At 39.9% G+C, this 22996-nt stretch overlaps 1 protein-coding gene across 1 annotated transcript in view; it reads left to right on the top strand.

The window, feature by feature from the left end:
• The first annotated feature begins 1338 nt into the window (after positions 1-1338).
• Positions 1339-22996, top strand: part of STMN2 (stathmin 2) — a 49820-nt gene continuing 28162 nt past the window's right edge. Inside the window, exon 1 of the mRNA XM_081816181.1 lies at positions 1339-1604. Coding sequence (XP_081672307.1) covers positions 1586-1604 — 19 coding nt within the window. The 5' untranslated portion in view covers positions 1339-1585. The remainder of the gene's footprint in view (positions 1605-22996) is intronic.

Below are 22996 nucleotides of genomic sequence, written 5' to 3' on the forward strand. Positions count from 1 at the left end.
GAAATGTCATTTAATAGAAAGCTGCTAAGAATTTATTTCATCCATTAGAATAATCCCAATCATTTCTATAAACTTTAAAAATTGCCAAGATTTTGTATATGTTCATGATTTCAACAATGTGCTATTCTTTTAGCTTTCAAACACAAGGAATTAGCAATCCTTTGCCTTTTTTTTCAAATGTCAAAAACCACAATTTCTGAATGGATCTAGAATGGAGGAAGGCTCAGTGAAACCACGGAAGTGTTAAATTAACAGAGATTAAAATCTACATGAGAACAAGGTCTAAAATCTTTTTCACCATTGTGTCCTCAAAGCTTGGCACATGATAAATGCTCAATGAATATTTATGTGAGTCTTCTGAGAAAGAATGAATTAATGAATGATGTTCATTAAGTCAACCAGAATTAATTAGTGAATATCTTCTCTCTAATGAAAGGTCACTTTTTTGCACCTGATCTGGGAGATCCTCACACACCACATTGCTCTCAGCCTGAAACCTGAAAACGTCTTTCTTTGGCTATTATCAATGGAGTCTCTGGATCTCTGAAAAATCATGCTCCAGATCACACCTTTCATCTCCATGAAGCTTTCAGTATAAAGGTTTCTCCTTTGAGACTTGCAAAAGTCACTGATGTTTCAATCCATGTAATCCTACATCTCCAAGGCAGAATGGCATTATCCACCTATGGTTCCTCCAATGCTCAAACCAATGGTTCTGCCCTGTAACCAGATGGACAAGACACAGACACAGGAAGCTGACTCTCATCCTCCTCCATGAGGTCCCCAGGTAGACCATAACTATTTGTCCCTATTCTCAACAGCCCAGACAGCCCCTTCCTTCTGTGCCAAGAGTAGAAAACACCAGGCCTCACTCTGTTGAGAGACCTTCAAGAGTCCAAGACATCTGAGTCCAACTGTGCTGAGAGACAAAGGGCAATAATGCATTTCTGTTTCAAGCTACCACCATAGCCAGACATGGGGTCACCCTGGGAGACCAGAATCTACCAAAACAGGGCCAAAGGTGAAAGAGAAAACATGAACAAGTAAAACCACAATGTTTAAACAGATGTTTCCAATAGTCAGCAAGTTGTGAAGACTTCTCAAAGCTCTAAATCCTTTTTCCTTTTTTTATGTCTATTTGTGCAATAAAACATGTGTGAACAAAGTCAATCCTGGCTCCCAGGTAGACACAGTCCAGTTCTTAGCTCTTAGGAGGCTTCTGGGCTAAGGCTCCACTCTACTTGGACTGTACTATCAGGCCCCCAAAACGGGGGGGAGCTGCCAGGGAAGGACTGATTTCCATTTCAAACTGCATTCTGGTACTTTGTACTCCAGCACCATTGGCCGATCAATATTTAATGCTTGGAGATTCTGACTCTGCGGGAGTCATGTCAGGGGACCTTGGGAGCCAATCTGCTTGAGCTTCTGAGTGATAATTATTCATGGGCTCCTGCCTCTTGCTCTTTCTCTCGCACGGTCCCACTCTGCAGACTCAGTGCCTTATTCAGTCTTCTCTCTCGCTCTCTCCGCTGCTGTAGCTGGACCCTTCGCCTTCGCCACCGCTCAGCATCTGCACATCCCTACAATGGCTAAAACAGCAATGGGTAAGGCATCGCGCCTCCTTCTCCCTCGGCTCGACCTGGAGCCCACCTCTCACCTTCTGTCTTAGAGCTTTGAAGGCATTCGGAAATATTTTATAAAGAAAAAGACGTAATGATAAAACAGAAACCGGGAAGGACGAAGGCAGTTCTGGGGGTTTGGGAAGGGCAAAGAGTAGGTCCCTGGAAATCTAAAACTAAAATTTTCTTTTGAAAGGTAGAAGCAGGTAAGTTGCCCTCCCATGGGAAGAGAATTTATTCAGTTTCCATGTTTAAAATTAGGGCTCAATTGTTGGGGGAGGGAGCTACCTTTACTGTTTGCCTTAAATGGGGTTAAGGGACATTTTGGAAAGTGCTTTGTAACATCCTTTATTTCTTCTCTAGTTAAAAAAAAAGAAAATGGGGAAGAGGAGAGGGAGGTGGCGGAAAGGAAAAAGAAAAATGCGAAGTCAAATCGGTCCCTTCTAGGTTGTTTGAAAGATGGGTGGAGACAGCGGGTGGGGTGGTGGCGGGTGGAGAACGGGGCAAATTTTATGGTATTGTCTCGTCGGAAAAACCGCTAGTCCTGGGGCGCGGTGCGGGGAGGTTAGGGCGGGGGATGGGGTGCTACGCTCCTTTGTTTTAGGGAAAGGGAGGGGAAGGAGAAAGGAAGTCGGGGAGGGCATGGAGGGCGCGGGTGGGCAGCTGCAGGGGCGGGGAAGCGCGCGGTGGGGAGGGGTGGAGGGACAGCGGTTTCGCAGGCGCTGGGGTGGGGTTTCTTTGTGTGAGGACGAGCGGTCCCAGGGGGAGGCACCTGCAGCGCTGGGCGCACAATGCGGACGGCCCCACCCTGTGTGAAGCCGCGCCGGCGCCCTCACTCCTCCCCCTTGCGGGGTGCAGCAGCTTCAGCCGAAAGAGGGCCGAGTGGGGAGCGCAGCGCGACACCCAGGAGCCCAGCCCTGGGGCCAGGGGGGGACAGCAGCGCCACGCCCCGCGCTTGTCGCTCCTGACTCCGACTCGGCTTCCGAATGAGACCTGACCATAGCCCCTGCCTTCCCCACCCTGGCCTCATTGTTCTGTTTTACGGAGAGAAGGAAAAAAGTGGATTAGCCTTTTTCTTTTTCAAAATCACATTGCATAGGGTGACTAGACATTGACGCGGATAAAGGCTTCTTTGAGCTCATTGATCGTTTTGGGTAAAAGCTTTGGGAACCTAGATAAGTGTAGATATAATAATACAGATACAAAAGAGGCCAACTTCTTAAATTGAGCCACGTGAAATACCCGTCTTCTAGGTCAAACAGGGCCAAATAATGGCAATTTTCATAGGCTGAACCTATATATCAGGGAAACAGTTGAGACACAGAGATCCCCAGCTGGTTGTGCGCCTCTAAGTGCCCCACGGTTCCAGCTCTCGGTGGCCCCCGGGGTGGACAGGCAGGGAGGGGCCCGAGGTCTGGTGACTGCTGGAAACACCACCTCCCCCGGGACCCGGTGCGGGATGCGGAGAAGGGAAAAAGCGATGGACAGGGCTCGCTCTGCACAGCTCCGCCCTGCCCCACCCTTTCCGCGGTGCTGGGAAGACCTCGGCCTCCGAGGCGTGGGGAAGAAACGGACTTGGGGAGGGGCGGTTGAACGGTCTGCAGTCCTAGAGCCCCTTTTTTTTCAGCCCTGCAGTCCAGAACAGCCCAGACACCCCCTCGCTTGGCGCAGACACCCGGTGTTGGTCTGAGAGCTGGCGCTGAGCCCCTCCCAGCCAAGAGGGTGTCTCTGCAGAAAAGCTGGCTCGAGCCCCGCCCGGCCATACAAAGGCGCGGCCCCACCCCAGCCGGCGGCGAGACCGCAGAGGTGACCCCTTCCCAGTGGTGCGGGGAGGGTTTTTCTTTCCTTGCTCTCCCACAGCCCGCGGAGTTCAGGCTACTTTCCCCCCGCTGAAGCCCTCGGCCCAAGCCGGGTTCTCTATCATTTCCCGGGAGTAGACCCTTTGGATAGTCTCTCCAGAAGGGACCCTCGCTAATCTAGCAAGGCGCGGCTCGGCCCCACCCCTCCCAGCGGCGGCCGGGACCAGTTAGCCGCTGGCCGGGTGGGGGCGCACTTGGCGAGCCGGCGCGTGGAGCGCTGCCAGCCCTGCAGAGCCCAGCGCCGCGCCCTGTGCTCCCTTCCCCCGAGCTGGGCGCTCGCCCCCACGGGTGCAGCCCGGGAGACGGGTTTCTGCGCAGTGTCCTGAGCTACCCCGCTTTTCACAGTTCGCGATTCACCCGCAAGTCCAGAAAGGTTCTCAGAATGAGGGTTGGGGCGGTCTCGCTCTGCGTTCTGCACCCCCATCGAGAGGTTTCTGCTGCAGAAGGGCGGCCACAAACTCATCATTATCAGTATTATTTCAGATCATTATTATTATTATTACTTCATGATTCAATGGCCTTATTTGTTTAAAAGGTTTGAATGATTGAATTTGGTTAAGGATTATTAACCCTTGTTGCACTCACTTTTCTTCCTTCTACTCTTCCCTTCCTTCTCCCCCACCCCTTAAAAAAAGAATTTTTTGTCCTGTTGTTCATTTTACATTATAAAGCGAATGTATTTTCAATTCCTGTCTGGATTACATACGTTCTTGTGGGTCGGATATTATGTGCAGGTGCTTCCTAAGGGTAGGGTTTGTGTGCCAAAAATTGCTGGAAAATTCTCCGCAGATAATTGTTTGTGACTGCAATGGGTAAAATTATGCATATATAATTGAGATGTTATGATCTTCACTGTGTATTCCATAAGGTCATACCTATCAATCAATATATATAGGTTATGCACAAATTTTTAACTGTTTCTTTTCTTTTTTTTTTTTTTTTGAAACTGTTCTTGCAATTGCTGATTCTTGATACAGTCTCAATCCTGCACAGAAACCTGGATCGTGAAATGGTAGCCACCATCCCATTAATAAAAATCCCACCCAAAACATGACAAATGCAAGGGTCCTTTCTGCCATGAGTAAGCTGTATTTGCAAATCATGAAGAGAAGTACAACCTCTACAATACTAAAATAATGGATTTTGAAATCGTTTCAGTTGCAAAGCATAATCAATTAATCACCAGGGCGGGTGCTTTTTCCTGATTCATTAAACAATTATTCAGCATGATTGTACTAGGTGCATATAGTATTCCCCATTATCTATTCTAATGAAGTGGGCACCTTCTAAATGGATATATCAATAACCTGAAGTGGAAAAATGAAAAATTTGGTCAGGATTGCAAGATCAAACTGAAAGAGAAATAGCAGTAGCTTATCAATTAATTATATATATGGTTAATACCAGCTGAGTAAGCTGAGCCTGCAATAAGCACTATGTGACCCAATGTAGCCCAAATACATTTATACATGATGGTATAAATTAGTAAACCTGGTGGTGTTTATCTACATGTTAAAATTCTCTGAAAGTATATTTTAAAATAATAAGATTGAATGGTTTTTAACAATAAAGTCTGGAATTTTTTTTCAGTCACAATTCGCAATGGTTTTGTGAAGTGACCTACAAATTTGTAGTAAATTATTCTATCCTAAGGGGGAGGGGATTATTTTTATTGTGAGAAAATTGCCTCTGCTCTTAGTCATTAACATTTTTAGCAGGATTTTATTTGTTGCACTAAAAACACATTTACTTACTTTGGGGATTTTTTAAATTATTAATGGATAGATTGTGGAATAAGCATTCGGCCATTTGGGCCAAGCTTGTTCTCTGTGATGAAAAGGCTGCAAGAGGCTACATTTTGCCACATTCCTGAGTGCCCGTCAGTCCTTTCAGAGTGCATGGAGCTGATTCACGCAATAAAATAGTTTTCCACCCTACAATGTAGGATCAAAATAGTTACTTAATTCTGTGAATATCTAGTAGTTGCTTTCATCCAGAATTTCAAGTTAAATCTGTACAGTTAAAAATGAAATGGGAGATGAATCAATCACATATTTAATTGAGCATTTTTGTTATTAATGAATCCAGACCATCTTAAGGAAAATTCCTGATTTATCAGTCACCACTGTTTTTTACTCCAACTGAACAGGACTGACTATATGCCGCATTCCACCTCAGGAGCTCTTTGCTCACAAGGATGGATGACACTGGCCCTGAGCACGTGGCTACCTGCTCTGGGTGTGGCCACTCCCAAGCTGCTGAAACCTCATTCCAGCTCACACCAATTTCCTATTTGTTTCTTGGAGAAACACACACTATACTGTTGTCACAGGATCTGTGACCTTATATGAAAAATGCAAGAAATTTGCCACATAAGAAGAAAATACCAAATTAGCTGATGACCCAGATGTTTCCAGAACTGAGGCTGGTTCTCTTTCCTGGTTCTCTCAATTGGAAAACCTTAGAGTCCACATTAGCTTTCACCCCACTAGAGGGCAATCTAGTTCTCTAAAGAAATAGGTGATTGATTTTTTTTTTTTAACCCAGTTTCAAATACTATTTAATAAAAAAAAATGTTTTTAATCTGCAACATTCAATTGCTTATTCAATAAATTAATGCCATACTTTACCCTACTGGATGAAAAGGGTTTGTGCACTTTTTCAAGGAGACTGATAAAATGAGTGGAAATGGGTGTTAACCCTGGTTAGTCATTCTCTTACGATTTTACTTTCTAGTTTTATTACATAGCTATTATAATATTATTTATGTTACTTTGGGGAGTTTTTAGTGCATGAATGGTAGAAAATGGCCAGTAGTAATAGCAAAATTATTTAGGAACAGAATGTTTTAATGTTTAAATAAAGGAATAAATTAAACAAAAACATAGTTTACTTATTCATTTATTTAAAATGTGCTGAAGATGTTGGGGACATACCCGAATGTCAGTGTCCACCTTCAGGGAGCTTGCAGGCTAGCAGTTAAAACGTAGATACAAAGTGATACTGAGGAGGTGGTACCAAAAACAAGCATAAACTAATTTTTAGGATCATCAAAAGTAGATTTTTTCTATGTTTGCATTGGCAGAGATTTTTTTTCTCTTATGTTTCGCATAACTATAATCCATCTGTAAAATATTTAATAGTTTCATATTACTGTGCTCCTCAAACTTTAATGTGCATATGAATTTTCTGTGATTTACATTAAAATGCAAATTCTGATACAGTAGGTCTGGTTGAGGCCGGACATTCTGCATTCCTAACAAACTCCCAGATGATGCTGATTCTAACCACGGAACATGTCAGTTTTAGAAATAGAGAATTGTGATAGACGTGTTCCTCCCATAATAAGCTTTGGTATTAGGTCTTAATATTTTCAAATGCATGGCAATCTTTACAAAATATTTCACTTCCCCCTTCGTACTCTTAGGGATTTTATTCCTCTGGGAGTTATTTGTTCTCTGCCATCACTCTTATCTTAATTGGATTTTTAAAAATATATTCATATTGTAGGACTCAGCAGAAGACCTTCAGGAGAAATGTGGAAAATGAGAATTTGGCTGTGTGTGTGTGTGTGTGTGTGTGTGTGTATGTTAGAAAAATGAATATGGCTTGTGGTACAGTCGAGAAAGATGATAAATCAATATTGCTAGCTTACTGTTATTTACAAAACAATGTGCAGAACAAAGAGTTCAACTCACAACCTTTTAGTCATGGGATAATCTAAAATTTGCCTAATTTCATGTGCCATATAGTTAATCCCATTTGCCATATAGATAATTCGCTACAGATACTCCACATACTGCAGAAACTAAAACAGATTGAACAGCACTAAAATTGCCTTTCAACATAGCCCATACTTGTTACTTACCAAATTATTCTAACAGAGAATTTCTTCCACATGAGAAAATTATTGATAATTTATTGAGTATGACTGCATAATTGAAAACAGATTATGTATGTGTTTTCTCCTTACTTAAGCCAATAAAGGACCTCCATTATTCCATACTAACTTTTTAAGAAAGTCAACCTAAAGGAAAAAAAAACAAAAACTGGTCTTCAAAGAATAGCACCAAAAATACCATATGTCAGTGCTCTCATGCAGTGGGGTGAATTACCACATTTCTGGAAATGCTATCCTACAAAATTATACTATACATAAAATAATCTCAAATTAGAAATGCATATCCCAGATAGGGCACTAAAATCATAGTCCCAAATAAAACTGGCTGTAGAGTTGTAGGATATATTATTATGCAATGTAAGGTTAAATTAAGCCTCAAGGTTATCCATTCCTTTGTTGTTATTGTCAATCAATGGTTTTCCTCTGCCACTGTTCTCTTTCAAGATTCATTTTTCCAGCATAGACATAAATTTTAGAGTATCTATAAGAAATGATTTTTACTGATTGATTTAATCCTTATATAGCGTATATAACATGCTAGGCACTAAGCACTTTACACATTATTAGTTACATTAATCATCCAATAATCCTAAAAAGTAAGTACTTTTACAGATGAGGAAACAGAGGCACAGAAGGGTGAAGTGACTTTTACCTAAGATCACACAGTTGGATATGGAACTTGAGTCCAGGCCATCTGGTTCCAGAATCTGTCCCTTTAACCAGTACCGGCTACTCTTATAAATGCTCCATGTCAGAGGTGTTCCCACCATGGCAGTCAAACCTGTGAGACCGCCATTTTGTCTAACAAGGCTGAGATGGTCTTATCCTTTCTTAGCACAGCCTCACTTTAAAAAGGAGATACCTTCATGGGCGCCTGGGTGGCTCACTTGGTTAAGCGACTGCCTTCGGCTCAGGTCATGATCCTGGAGTGTCTGGATCGAGTCCCGCATCGGGCTCCCTGCTCGGCGGGGAGTCTGCTTCTCCCTCCGACCCTCCCCCCTTTCATGCTCTCTCTCTCTCAGTCTCTCTCTCTCAAATAAATAAATAAAATCTTTAAAAAAAAAAAAAGGAGATACCTTCAAACTGATGACTACTTTTAATTGCTAACCTGGGGCTTATTAAAATAATTGCCTTGATTTAGGCTTTTGGGGGAACAAGAGCTATGAGACCTTGGGGGTTGTAATGTATGGCGCACATGGCTGTCTGAAGGCTCAGCTAAGAGAGTAGCAGGGACTTCTGATGTGGACACACCATGATGACCAGTTCTGGAAAGAAAAAAAAAAAAAATCTTGACTTAATCAATCTAATCAATGTCATCATGGTTATCACATTTTAAAAGGGACCCTTACCTCCTTCCATAGACACTAGATATTTAACTTTAATATTTTGTTTTATGAAATAAATCTAGAACTAAAAGAGATATACTACCCAGGCATCCACATTTAGTATAATCGTTCGGTATTACTTCAAGACTCTTCCCCTTATTACCGCAAAAGCAAGCAGACAGGAGGAAGGCTCTGAATCCCTTGTGAAACATTTTTAATTATCTTTTAATAAAGGAATCAGGTCCTGTCATTTGTCAAGGAGACATTTGCAGTAGTAAAACCTGTGTTTATACAACCCATTTTTATTAGCCATGATTAAAGATAACATTTTGTGTACATTTGTTCTCACAAAACACTTTTATGTGAATATAAAGGTTAATTAATGCATTTCGGCAGTCATTTTGCTAGTCATCTGGAAATATAGCTTCTCTAGGAATTGTACTTAAAAGAAGCAGCTATACATTATACAAAACCGTAACAAAAATTTTAAGATTTTTCTCATTTGTAATTTTGTTGACCTCCAGTTTAAAATATTTAATACTTGGAAAAATTACAAAATTCAAAAAATTTGACCAGAAATAGATAATTAACAGTTTTTGTATAGTACATTAAAAATAACATTGCCTGGGACTGATTTTTTTTTTTTTTAAGCAAAATCATAAAGCAATGCCTGTATGAGTGCTTATTTAGCAGTTACTCTTTTGGAATAATTGTACTTTTGATGTCAGAGTTTGTACACCATCCACAGAACAAGTAACTAGTGTAACAATAGATCATCAGAGTATCAATCTTTCCACCTTTCAAGTTGCAGGTCTTTATATCAGGATAAAAAGAAAAGGATGAACTCTATCTAAACCTAGTTCCACCAATACTTGTATGAAAGAGCATTTTAAGCTTTAAGTTTTTGTTAGCACTCTATTCCCTCTTTTGGAAGATTTTTTTCAACACCCACCCCCTCACCCCACCCCCACTCCTCCACCCCACCCCTGTGCACCATAGCTCCAGTTTGATTTCCATTCAATAACACCACTCAAAGTGACCCTAATGATAATCTTTCAGTTCCGGTATCCTAGTAGACAGAAGCTTAACTCGTGACAAAGCTCAACCTACAATAAACTGACTATTGCAAAACGGACACCAGGAAATCTCATCAAGATGTTCCTTGTTATCACTTCCAGACTCCCATGGGAAGGGAGCCTCAGTTGAGCTGACACAAGAGTTATCGTAGGCTCCCTTGGAACCTTGCTCCGGAACATATTGTCCTTATGACTGCAAAGTTCTTTGTTATTGCCAACACTAATATCTGTTGTTGTAATTTAAGTCTTACAGCTTTATCTGAGAAGCGCCAGTTAGCATCCTTCTCATCCTTCTCATTATCACCATTCAAACACATGAAAAATTACCAGAGTCAATTCTAGTCTTTTGATGCACAGATTACATGATCCAAAACTCCCGTCATTTTAAAAGTTTTTCATTCTACTTCAGACTTACCTTTTCCTTTTATATTAAAAAGAGAGCAGACAAACATAGAAGATTGAAAATTTCAAAAGAAATTTAGATAGCATGATCTATCTATACTGGACCTTGTAGTTCTTAGAAAATATTCACTTCCTCTAGCCTTTTTAATCTTCACATAGTCCCTATGAAATGGGCATAGTATACATGTTGCTCTGTTTAAAATGAGTCAATTTAGGCTCAAAGAATTTACCCAGTCAAGTTCATATGTGGTAAGCTTCAGGGCCAGGGCCAGAATATGTGTCTAATAAAGACGTATATATACATATATATATAATATGTATTAGATATAAACTCTATATGAATATAATGGTCTAAAATATATATGTAATAAAAAATAAAACTAATAAAATTTAGCATTTACTCCTGAAAGTCCTATAAGCAAATATGCACACATGAGGGAGGTCGTACACGAAACATATTTGCCTTTAGTCCAAAGTCATTAGTAGTTAATGACAAGACTTACCAAATAGATACAAGCACCAATTCTCTTCTGAAGCTAAGTATCATGAGAATATAAATAAACAGGATTCTCTTGCTTGGGGGAATTTAGTCTTTTGTAGAAGACAAGATTCTGTACATATAAAAAAGTTGAATGCCAATCGTAGTAGCTTATAACCATAACTGGAAGTCTCCACCATTTTAAAAACTTTATTGTACTACCCTACAGTATTACAAGACAGTACATAATGCTACACAAAGAATATCAGTTAGGAAGTACTACAATCCACCCAGAGGATACAAACTTGAAATATCTAACTAGTCTCCTCTATCAACCAATCTAGCCAGGGAATCCCTTAGTTAAAACGTTTCTCAAACTTTACTGAGCATCCGTAGCACTCAGCTCCCACCCCCAGAGGTTCTGATTCACATTCTGTGGCTCTGAGGTGGGTCTCATTAATTTGCATTTCTAACAAGCTTCTAGGGGATGCTGACGCTGCTGGTCCAGAACCACACTTGGATCAAACCTAATGCTGGTGACCGTTGGGGTCCCTGGCACATTGTGGGGAGCAGCATGGCCCTCTAGTGTGATTTCCCTCCTTTGACCAGCTCTGCAATTCTGGACTCAAGAGAATAGAGGACTTAAGCCCTAACAGCTCCGCCCCTCTCCATATGCCACCAGTGCTGCATTGCTGGAAGAGCCCAGGAGCAGAATCCTGAAGCTCTGAGCCCTAGTCTTGACTCTCTCAGCTAGCCAACCTTGGTCAGGTCCCTTTTTCTCTCAGTGCCTCTGTTGTAACATCTGTAAAGTGGCGAGATATTGCCTTGTCTGTTTCAGAGGGTCCTTTTCAGAACCAAGGAAACAAATGTGAAAATGATTAGTATCTGTCAAATACTATATAAATGGAACCCCTTACATTATGTGTCATTAGATAGAATGCCTGGATATTTTACCCATGTACTGATGCACATTTAGTGAATGAATAACGAGGGAACAAGGAGCACAGAAACTGAGTCATTTGGGGTTTTTGGTTTTTGTTTTTTTTTTTTTGAAAAACACTTCCTAAATAATAAATTGAAATAAAATGTTGAGTGAATTGCTTGGGCAACAGTATCTGATATTTTGAAGGACTTGTGCTTAGGTCCCACCCAAGATTCTTCTTTAAAATTCTTAAATAAATGCCGACTGAGAAGAAGCACTTACTCATCCAAAGTTTAATCTCTTGCAGTCAGTCCCCACTCATTTTTTTCCCCAACCCAACCTTCTTTAAGGGAAGGGTGGGGAATAGTGGCCCAAGATGGTAGCCATCAAGCTAAGAGAATTGCTGAGCAAGGCAGGGGTGCCCCTGCAAATAGAAATACAAAATATGAGAGGGTTGAAAAGGAAAAGGTAAAATTCAGTACAAATTGTTCTGCTGATTCCATGTTTGCCCCTTACCAGCACCACCTTGACGTTCTCTACCCCCTGAGTCTGCCCCATCGAGCAACCGTACAAGCCCACCTTAGACAAAGCAACCCAAGCCCAAATGTTGGCTTAAAGCTGCTTCCAAAAGTTAAAAACAAAAGGGGAGCGCTTTGTATAATAGAAAAAAAAGCAACTCGTCATGGAGCTCAAAAGAATGCAAAAATGTTATGAAAATTAAAAACAGTACTATAAATTCCCCACCCCCCCAAAAAAAGCTCAGGTCAGGAACATTCCTATTACATGAAAGAGAGCTCTCTGGCAGATTAGATGTAGGTTGCATATTAGATGGACATAGTTTGGAAGCCTGCCCCACTACTCACTATCAGATAATCCTTGAGCAAATTATCATTTCTATACCACAATTTTCTCAAACATGAAATGGGGAAAATAATGCCACCTAAATGCCACCGAATGTGGTTGTTATGAGGCTTAATTAAACTGTTGAATGTTAAGCACTTTGTAATAAAAAAATTAATCTCCTTCCAAGACCCCCTAAATAGATGATGAAAACACTAAATAGAAGTAATCATTTACAATAAATATCTAGGGGCGCCTGGGTGGCTCAGTCATTAAGCGTCTGCCTTCGGCTCAGGTCGTGATCCTCAGGGTCCCGGGATCGAGCCCCGCATCAGGCTCCCTGCTCGGCGGGAAGCCTGCTTCTCCCTCTCCCGCTCCCCCTGCTTGTGTTCCTGCTCTCGCTATGTCTCTCTCTGTCAAATAAATAAATAAAATCTTTAAAAAAATAAAATAAACATCTAAATTCTTGTGATTTGGGAATTTCCACATGTAGTAATAAATCTGCTAGAAATTACTTGGAATTTAAGAAATGATCACTATTCAATTCTTTGTGATAGAGGGAGAGCTGATATTATATTTATGATGCAGCTACCAATATAGTGTATCTCCAAGACAAATCCACCCTGGGCAATGCCAAAATTAAAAGTACACTTTTCTTGCATTTATTTCTCATTTTGTTTTTCACCGTCAAATATTTTGTATCTCATCCTACTTCAAATATATATAAAACTCCAATAAAATTGGGGCACCTGGGTGGCTCAGTTGGTTAAGCGACTGCCTTCGGCTCGGGTCATGATCCCGGAGTCCTGGGATCGAGTCCCACATGGGGCTCCCGGCTCGGCGGGGAGCCTGCTTCTCCCTCTGACCCTATCCCCTCTCATGCTGTTTCTCTCTCTCTCTCTCAAATAAATAAATAAATAAAATCTTTAAAAAAAAAAATCTCCAATAAAATTGACCGTTCTTGTCTGCCCAGTAAGGCTCATCTACATAAAATGTCACATTCAGTAGAAATAATAAGAAACATTAAGATGTGAAAGTCTACACTAAGTTCTCTTAAAGAGCAGGAAGGAAGGCACCTGGGTGGCTCACTGGGTTAAGTCTCTGACTTTTTATTTCTGCTCAGGTCATGATCTCAGGGTTGTGAGATCTGCCCAAGCCCCTTGGCAGGTTCTCACGCATTGGGCATGGAGCCTGTTGGGATTCTCTCTCTCTCCCTCTCCCTCTGCCTCCCTCTCCCTCTTAAAGAAAAACAAGAAAGCAGGAAAGGGGGGATTATATCATGTAGCGCGCACACACACACACACACACCACACACAGTCTCTTCTCCTTACAATCTTTTTTTTTTTAGATTTTATTTATTTATTTGAGAGAGAGAGACAGAGATAGTGAGAGAGTACAAGTGGGGAGGAGAGGGAGAAGCAGGCTCCCCGCAGACCAAGGGGCCTGATGCAGGAGTCGATCCCAGGACCCCGGGATCATGACCTGAGCCAAAGGCAGACTTTTAACCAACTGAGCCACCCAGGCACCCTTCTCCTTACAATCTTATTAACCCATCAGTTTCATGGGATCTCCACAGCACTTGGCTATTGTGAAATCCCTCCCCCTTGCTTCCTCAGACTCTTCCCTACCTGGCACTCTCCTGCTGTCCTTCCATTTCCAACACCCTTCCTCCAGTTAGATCTTTTCTTTCAGAGATAACTCCAGGTACCTGCTTATCTGGATCAATTTAGCCTTCTTCCTCTCCATCCGTTAGTAGATGGAGCACAACAAAGACACTAGGGCCAAACAGTACGAATGTAATATTCCTTAGATGACTGTGGTGGGAAAAGACTATGGATACGTAGAGTTTCATATTATTCCTCAGTCATTCATGACAGTAACACCTTTTCAATCAATAGTGTTTCAGGTACCAGTCAATATAAATCTGGAAGATGTTAGCAGAATGTAATCATTAGAATAATAAAGATATCCTGAGAAATCAAATTAGCATTCATCTGGCATCTGACTTTACAACAGCTGAAGGGAGGATAATTGACTACCAATAGAAAAGAGCATTTTAAATATTTTGCCTCCAAAATTTCATATAAATGTATGGTACATAAACTAGGAATTATATTTATGACATAACTGCAGACATTAATACATGCTTACATTTACAAGGGTTGTACAGGCCTTCTTCAAATTAGATACTGTTGATTATAGCAATCTCCATATAAAAATACTCAATATTTTTTCATTTGAAGGCCATAAAATACAGGTAATGATAGACTCCTACTTTCTCATAAACATAGAATAATGACAAAGGAGCAACTTTATATGAAAGCATTAAAACAATGTAAATCCTCACAAGTTCATAATACATTGCACCTGGTAGGAAAGTTCAGCTTTAAAGAAAATGTAGACATTTCCTCATTTAAGAAAATCTAGCAGGGTTCTGAAATACCTAGCCAAACACAAAGTAAAGAGAAAAGAACTGCATCTCTCTATCAACCAAAAACTTGGCTTAAAAAAAGAAAAAAGTCTAGGAGTAGAAAAAAGAAAAGAAAATGAAACTCAGTATTTAGGATGAAAATTTTTTTCTAAGTTCAGGGCTAACATGGAAGAAATTAAATTAAGTAGCTTTGAAAGAATTGGATTTCGCTCACTGAAATTTTTCTTAAAATGAAATCTTAAAAGAGTGTTCACAGTTGCAGTCTGTATTGGTTACAAATTGCGAGGAGCTATGTTACAATGTACCCAAGAGAAGAAATGCGGAAAAATGTAACCTGCAGAGAACACAGGACTCTGTGTCCTGCTTGCCTGGTGGAAAGAAAGCTTATGCATCTAAATTAATTGCAAGGGGAAACCGTCACTCCTGACAAATAACAAATAGCCCTGAAGTTTTTCTGTCCAGAAAACTACACGTTTTATCACTTCTGCTAAATTTTAGAAGTGACTGGGGAATACGTAGGGTCGTCAGCTAAGAATTGCTTCTGAGAAAGGATTTGCTCTCCATGAAGCAAATAAGTAGTAGCTTCCCCAAGTCAAGCTTTCCTTGATCTTTCCTTCCTATGAACTCTTATAGCAGATTTACTGTCTCCCAGTAAATGTGGGAATTGGCCATATATCATCAAATAGCACCTTTTGCTAACATCTTCCTGGTCATTTATTGCTTCCCTACTACACATGAGCCATCTACATGTCTCATGTCCTCCCTAGGCTCTTTTTCCCCACTTAATTTTTATGGCAACCCCCAAACAGGTTTCATTATCCCCACCTGACAGGAAAGGAAAGCGGAAGCCAAGGGAAGTTAAATGACTTGCTCTGGGGCACAAATGTTCGGGGCAGAGCTAGGTTTCAAATCTAGTGCTCACTTCCCTGCACTCCAGCTTCCTCATCATGCGCTGTTCTTACTTCCTGTTTTGCTACAGACATTTCTCTGTCTTTGATCCAACCATGCTGAGGGCTTTTAGATAGAACCACGTTCCACTTACTTTGTCTCCCCTCTAGCACCTCTGTGGCTGGCAATAACCCTACTACTATAGGCTAACGTGTAGTGAGTACTTAACTCTGCGGGGATCTGTGACTATGCCAAACATTTGCGAGGAGTATTATCATCCCCGTTTTCACAGGTGAGAAAGGGAGAGAGGAAAAGTCACACACAGGATTTAAGACAAATCAGTCAAATCCCAAAGTTCACCTGGTTAACCACTGTGTCTCTCTTGGACATCGTAGGAGCTCTGACTGTGTTCGTTGACTCGATGAGGTAAGGATGAACTAAGAGAAGCTGGCAGAATTGTACAAAACAATGTTCCACAACATTTCACTATAGCGAAGCCCGGTAAAACTTCAAAAGGTCACTCAAGAATATAGATCAATTGATAGAAGAAGAACCTTCACTAACAATTTCTTATATCAGTACAGCATTTCAGTTTCCCAGCACACACCTAATTCAATCCTTACAACAATTTTGTGGATAAATAAACTCCTGTTCAGGTTTAATAAATTGTTTAAAGTTGAAAAAATCCTGAGCGAGAGCATAAGTCTTCAGCTCCTATTCATATTCTTTCCATTAGGGGGAAAAAGAAAACAACATTGCATATAAATGTAGAGGAAACATTCCCTTGGCTCCTTCTTCTCCTTGAATAGAGAGAGTTGATTACCTGCTGTTGTGAAGAATAAAGGTGGTAGGGCTTTCTTTAATTTTTCCAGGGAACCACACAATCATAGTTGTGCCATTAACTAGTGCCATTTGAAACTATCCACACAGCTACAGCTAGGGGGTAAGTGCTAAGTGAGAGAAGCAAACAACTTCAAGTATGCAGAAATACCAGTCTGTAGCATAAAACGAAGCTAGTACATTTAGTGGAGAGAAAAGTTGAACTCGGGGTGTCTAGGTGGCTCAGTCGTTAAGCCTCTGCCTTCAGCTCAGGTCATGATCCCCGGGTCCTGGGATTGAGCTCCGCATCGGGCTCCCTGCTCTGCGGGAGGCCTGCTTCTCCTTCTCCCTCTGCCTCTCCCCCTGCTTGTGAACTCTCTCTTTCTCTGTCAAATAAATAAATAAAATCTTAAAAAAAAAAAAAGAAAAGTTGAACTCAATCTGGCTCCAACATCTGGGCTCTTGACTCTCACTCCATACCTACTTTTTTTTTTTTAAGATTTTGATATTGAAGAAAGACATTGATTTATTAAAAGCCTACCATCACTTTCATTTAGGACGCCCCTTTCCCACTTCTGTTTTCCATTCTGTCCCTGCCACCAGCATCACCCCACCATCGATCACCCCCTAAGGGAGCCTTCAAAGCAATAAAGGTTATTAATCTGATTTCTTCATCTATAAAATAAGAATAATAGATGATTTCAAGTGTTCCTTCCAAGTCTAAAATGCTGTGGCTAGTGAGTCCAGTTGCCTTAGACTAAGTTGTCTTTTATATTTGTAAGCGATGACACCAGCTGACTAGAATGCAGAGCTTTCAAGAGTGTTACATACTCGCTTTGTATGTTGCTTTACGTTCCCTGCAGAAAACTATACTAATTCAAGTTCCAGTGTATGATCTGATGAATCCTATTTCAGAAAATGAGTTTTTACCTGGCAGATCTGGAGGAAGTAGCATTTAATTTCCATAACAAAAAAGCAATTTCTGTCCTTTAGCTGGATTAACCTGAAGGGTTTCTTTCATGCCTCAAGAACAAGAATGGACGCTGAAGATCCCACTGCAGACACGGTAACATTAAGGTGCTTCATGCTCACCTCCAAGGCTCTGTTACTTCCTCATCCTCCCAGAGCTACTCAAGAATAACATTACTACAGTAATTTTTTTAAATATCAGGTAGTTCTAAACCTTAACAATATTTATATTTCCTATTTTTTAAAAGATGTATTTGTTCACTCTATTCTCCATAACATAGGGTGACTGGCACGTTAAGTGTGACTAGCAAAGTCACGATTTATTTTCAGTCAGAGGGAAAAACTAACTGATTATTCAGTTTTCATTCACTATACCAATTACAGAAGCATGTAATGTGTGGTTTTTGAATGGAAGGCTGAAATAAAATTCTACTGAATGTGATTTAAAAATCTGACTTTTTAGGGTGCTATTAAGTAAATGTTACATACTGTGCATTTTACAAAGTTTCATTAAATGAGATCCTGGAATTCTCATTAGGTTTTTGGAAGCAAGCAAAATGCTTGCCCTTCTATGAGGTTTTTGTGGCCATTGTCTGAAATAGTTATTTTCTATTAATTATTTATGTACCATTTATTTCCTAAGAAAACATTTAGGGAGACCAGTATGAGTGCAGTTTGTATACTAACCAGATAAAGATTCTATCCGGTAGAACTTTAAGAAATATTTGGCAGTAACACCAAGGTAAAATACTTTTATTCACGATTGATGCTAGTAACTAAGTAGCATGTATTTTGTAGAACACACTCAGAACTAAAACAATAATATGGAGCTTTTTGAGGGCACCTGGGTGGCTTAGTCGTTAAGCGTCTGCCTTCGGCTCAGGTCATGATCCCAGGGTCCTGGGATCAAGCCCCACATCGGGCTCCCTGCTCCGCGGGAAGCCTGCTTCTCCCTCTCCCACTCCCCCTGCTTGTGTTCCCTCTCTCGCTGTCTCTCTCTCTCTCTGTCAAATGAATAAATAAAATCTTTTAAAAAAAAAATATGGAGCTTTTTGAATGCATAGAAACTTCACACCATTCCAAGGAAGTAGAAGTTTACATAGAAACTCTTCAAGAAATATGCTTTCAACTTTTAGTGAGTTTTCAGACTGATAGAGGAATTCAATCAAGATTAACGTCTAGGGCTTGTCACACAAATTGCTGTGGGGTCTCTGCTTAATCCTACTGTTTCTTCACAGTGTTTTCTATAAATTAGTGTGTTCCATTATATGAAGACAGCCAGCCCCATCTTGTAATTGACAGATAGGATTTTCTCTGGATTCATTTTCTATATCCTTAGTATCTAAATCACTGTCCATTCAGGGAAAAAGTCAACTGGCCCATTAACTAAGATAAAGTCATCCGAATCTTATATGACAGGTTTTTTTTTTATTTTGCGCTTGTGATAAAAGTCTTGCATTTTCCATTTCTGAAAGTTCTTGCTTTCACTGAGAACATAGTAGGTAATTTACTGTATTTGTAGTTTCATACCATTTTATGCAATGCAAAGACACAAGACACAAACTTAATTCTAAAATTCATATGAAGTAGAAACCAGGTCTTATTTTCTGGAGAAAAGCCACACACTACAACAAAGTGAGAAAGGAAACCGGGATCATTATCATTGATAACCAAAATATTTTTGATTCTAGAAATTGAGCCCACAAATGCACTAATTAGTCTGGATAGGAAGTGTGAGTTTTGGCTGAATTAAGAATGAATGGAAAGTATTTTTCCAGTCTTCACCCCCCAAAAATTAAAAAGTAATGGGAAGGAAAAAAAAAGTAACAGCGAGTGATTTAAATTACTTAGATGCCAGAGGAAGCCATTTTGCAGACATAATTCAGAGAACATCATGGCAGCCTCAGATGACAGTTGCTTCTAGCTCAGGAGGCTACAGGGAACGGAAGAGTCATTCCTGTGTGAGAACTCTACTCAGCCAGATGAACAGACTCTCCTGAGTGTCTGAGATGGCGCTCTCTCACTTAAGTCCCAACCATCTAGCTATCATTTTAGGTTATCATTTTATTCATACTACCTGGTAGTGTTGAGGGCCTAAGAAAAGATATCCTTTAATACTCAAAATTAGGTGGGCAATGAAGTCTTGAAATATAAACAGAATAAAGTGCTTTCATTACTCCTGTAAACCAGTGTAGTTTAATCTTCATGTAGGACTGTAAGAATGTCTTTCATTAGAGGGAAAGAAAAAAAGGACAAAACCCTGCATGATATAGTGGGATTCTCATTAAACTCGGCAGGAGCTTTAACTGGAAGCAAGGGTAAGGTGAGGTCTCAGATTGGTACAATTTACTGCTCTTATAACAGTTTTTATCACAAGGACTGATTCAAGTCATCCAATTTCTTTTCCTTGTCACAGTTGCTTTGCCAAGAATCAATCAAATTGAAATTTAAGAGCCTCATATGTTTCTGTACAACCCAGTGATGGGTTGTATAGCTTTGACCTTCTTAAATGTCCCTTAATTTGATTTGATATCTATTCCTGCAGGAAAAGTATGCTGTTTCATCTATTCAAACATCAGTCTTTCAAACCCTCCCTGGTCATTATATCTTAGGAAACCATAATTTTGGTGGGGGAGAGCTGGGTAGAATGAATGTAGACTGAATCCATTTTTGTACTAAGCCAATTAACATTACATCATCGTAGCAGAAATATCTAGAACATTACCTCATATCAGTGATCTTCTGGGATGTTAAAATAGATCTTCAAAAATGTGAGATTTATTTTTCATGTAAATGTTGAATCTTCAATTACATATTCATCAACTATATTCATCAACCATTTTTAAGGTCCAAATTCAAGCTAATATAGTATACAAGTGTTTTAAATAAAATCCTTTTCATCTATTTCCTCTTTCAAGAAGAAAATCACAGTGATAGAGCACCCAAAAGTATTTCTAAATAGGATGATAGATTTGACTTTTAGAAAATAATCTGACCTCAGGCTCTAGGACCCCAAAGCAGTCAAACTACCAAACGTAATACACACATACACACACACACACACACACACACGGGCCAAAATCAAGTTAAAAGAAGGATGAGGAGCTTAATTTATGACATGGAAAAAGAAGGTGCCAAAGAAAGAGCTGTAAGTTCACTGATTCTGATCTATGTGGAGACTACATATTTAGAAGAGTAGGAAAATAATTATATATGTGTTTGTCTATTTCATATTTTACTAAGTGCAATTAACCTCTCTGCTGCTTTAGTCTAATCTAATCGAAGATCTAATCTGACTATTAAATCTCTAGTACCGATTGTACTGTTCTCCTTGGTGCTCTTCGTTCTTCAAAGAAGAAAATACTGCTCAGATTCACACACACACAAACACAAAGGAAAAAGAAAAAAATGAGAAAATTCAGGTAATTGCCAGACAAAATATACCACTCTTAAAATATCCAAATAACTGATGCAAAGGGGTTTTTTCCCGTAAAATACCTAGATAATTGCCACTTTCTCCACTTACCCCATTAGCTGTGATATGAATGTATAAGGATATATTCAGTCATATAAGAATATATATACTCACAGTCCCTTTTGAGAAACTGTCCCTGGGTTTTCTAGCCATCTCTGCACCAATATTTACTATCCAAGTAAAACATACAAGTAAAAAAACAAAACAAAACCTTTCTTTCTGTAAATCTCTGTACTTAACCTACAGTTGTGTAGTCAGTAAGTCACATGTGGTAATTAATTAAAGAACAAATGCCAAAGAAAAATGGAAAGAGAAAGAAGTCTTGGATTCGTTATTTTCAAAGGCAGTAGTAACATGCATCACTTTCTTGTTAAAAACAATATGTAGATGGTGAAGATGTGTGTAATGCATCTGAACAGATTGTTGGAGGAAGTGAATGGCATTACAAACAAGGCACATAGAGTCAGACAGATCTATATTCAAACTGAACTCCACACTTTATGGTCTGTTGGATATTGGGCAAACTACTCCATGTCCCTGCATCTTTTTCTTTCATCTGTAAATCTAGTCTAATTATAATATCTTTCTCCCAGCATTGTTGAGAGGATTAAATGAGAAATGCATGCAAATATCTGAACTCAGTGCCTGATACGTTCTTTGTGCTCCAAACCCAAATAGCAACTGCTACCATGATTCATAGTTCATGGTAGCCATTTGGAAGAATGGAAAAATAATTAGCATTCATAGATCATTAGGTTAAATGGGTATTGCTATAGAATCATTATACATCATATGGGTTGAATTTTAAATGAGTTCACTAGAGAAATACACTAACTTGCAAACATTAATAGTTAATAGCAAATGCAACCAACTATGAGAAAGATTATATGGAATTACCTGTTACTTCCCACATCCTCACAAACATGCACAGAACTCTACTTGGTGTTGGGGTGTAATGAAAAAAATAATATATGCCAACTTCCAAAAACCAATGAATGGGATTGTCAATTCAAAGTATGAAATATCAATAGTGAAATCTTATTAGCACATTTCTAATAGCCTTCACATTAGCTTGGGATTTTTCATTGTTGATTTAAAAAAAAGTTTATCCTGGGGTGCCTGGGTGGCTCAGTCGTTAAGCATCTGCCTTTGGCTCGGGTCAAGATCCCAGGGTCCTGGGATCGAGCCCCACATCGGGCTCCCTGCTCGGCGGGAAGCCTGCTTCTCCCTCTCCCACTCCCCCTGCTTGGGTTCCCTCCCTCACTGTGTCTCTCTCTGTCAAATAAATAAATAAAATCTTTAAAAAAAAAATGTTTATCCAAATTCCATATATTTCAACCCACACTCTATTTTCTGCTAGGCCAACCTATCCTACTGGACTCAGCTTTAGTGACACTTTGTCTGGAAAGTTTCCTTAACCACCCATCTATAAGGATCTCTTGCCCTCTTCCCTCTGCCTTTGACTCCAAATACGGTTATTGTTTACTATCTATTCTTCTTTCATAAGGTCTCTTGTATCTATCTTCCCTTTCTTTTCCCTTTGCTATTCCCTACTATTTTCTTAAGCCATACCACATTACTTGCTGAACTTCATTCAGTTGTGTCTTAAGTGTATCTCCTGTAACGGGTCCTTCCTGCATAATAAAATTACTAGATAAATCTTTCTAAGAAGAGCCTTTCATCAGGTAACCTCCCTTTTCAAAATGTTCAGAGGCTGTCTCTTGCTAAGATAATTGTAATGGCCAAATTCTGATAGTGAATGAGGATATTATTAATGGGCTTCAATCAGAACTATGCAAGCAAACAGGACTTCTAGCTAACTCACTCATTCTCACCTCTGTGCTTCTCATATTTTCCCATGGAAATATTCCTGAGAGTGGACTCAAAACAGAACACTCAAGCTTAAATTTCTTTTAAGTAACATATGGAAAATTCATGATATTCTGACATTCTGGTAAAAAATATATATATACCTATGGTTGTCTTAATGTA

The sequence above is a fragment of the Leptonychotes weddellii genome, chromosome 4 (genome assembly GCF_054177405.1).
Source record: "Leptonychotes weddellii isolate Sample4059 chromosome 4, ASM5417740v2, whole genome shotgun sequence".
In the NCBI taxonomy this organism is placed as follows: domain Eukaryota; kingdom Metazoa; phylum Chordata; class Mammalia; order Carnivora; family Phocidae; genus Leptonychotes; species Leptonychotes weddellii.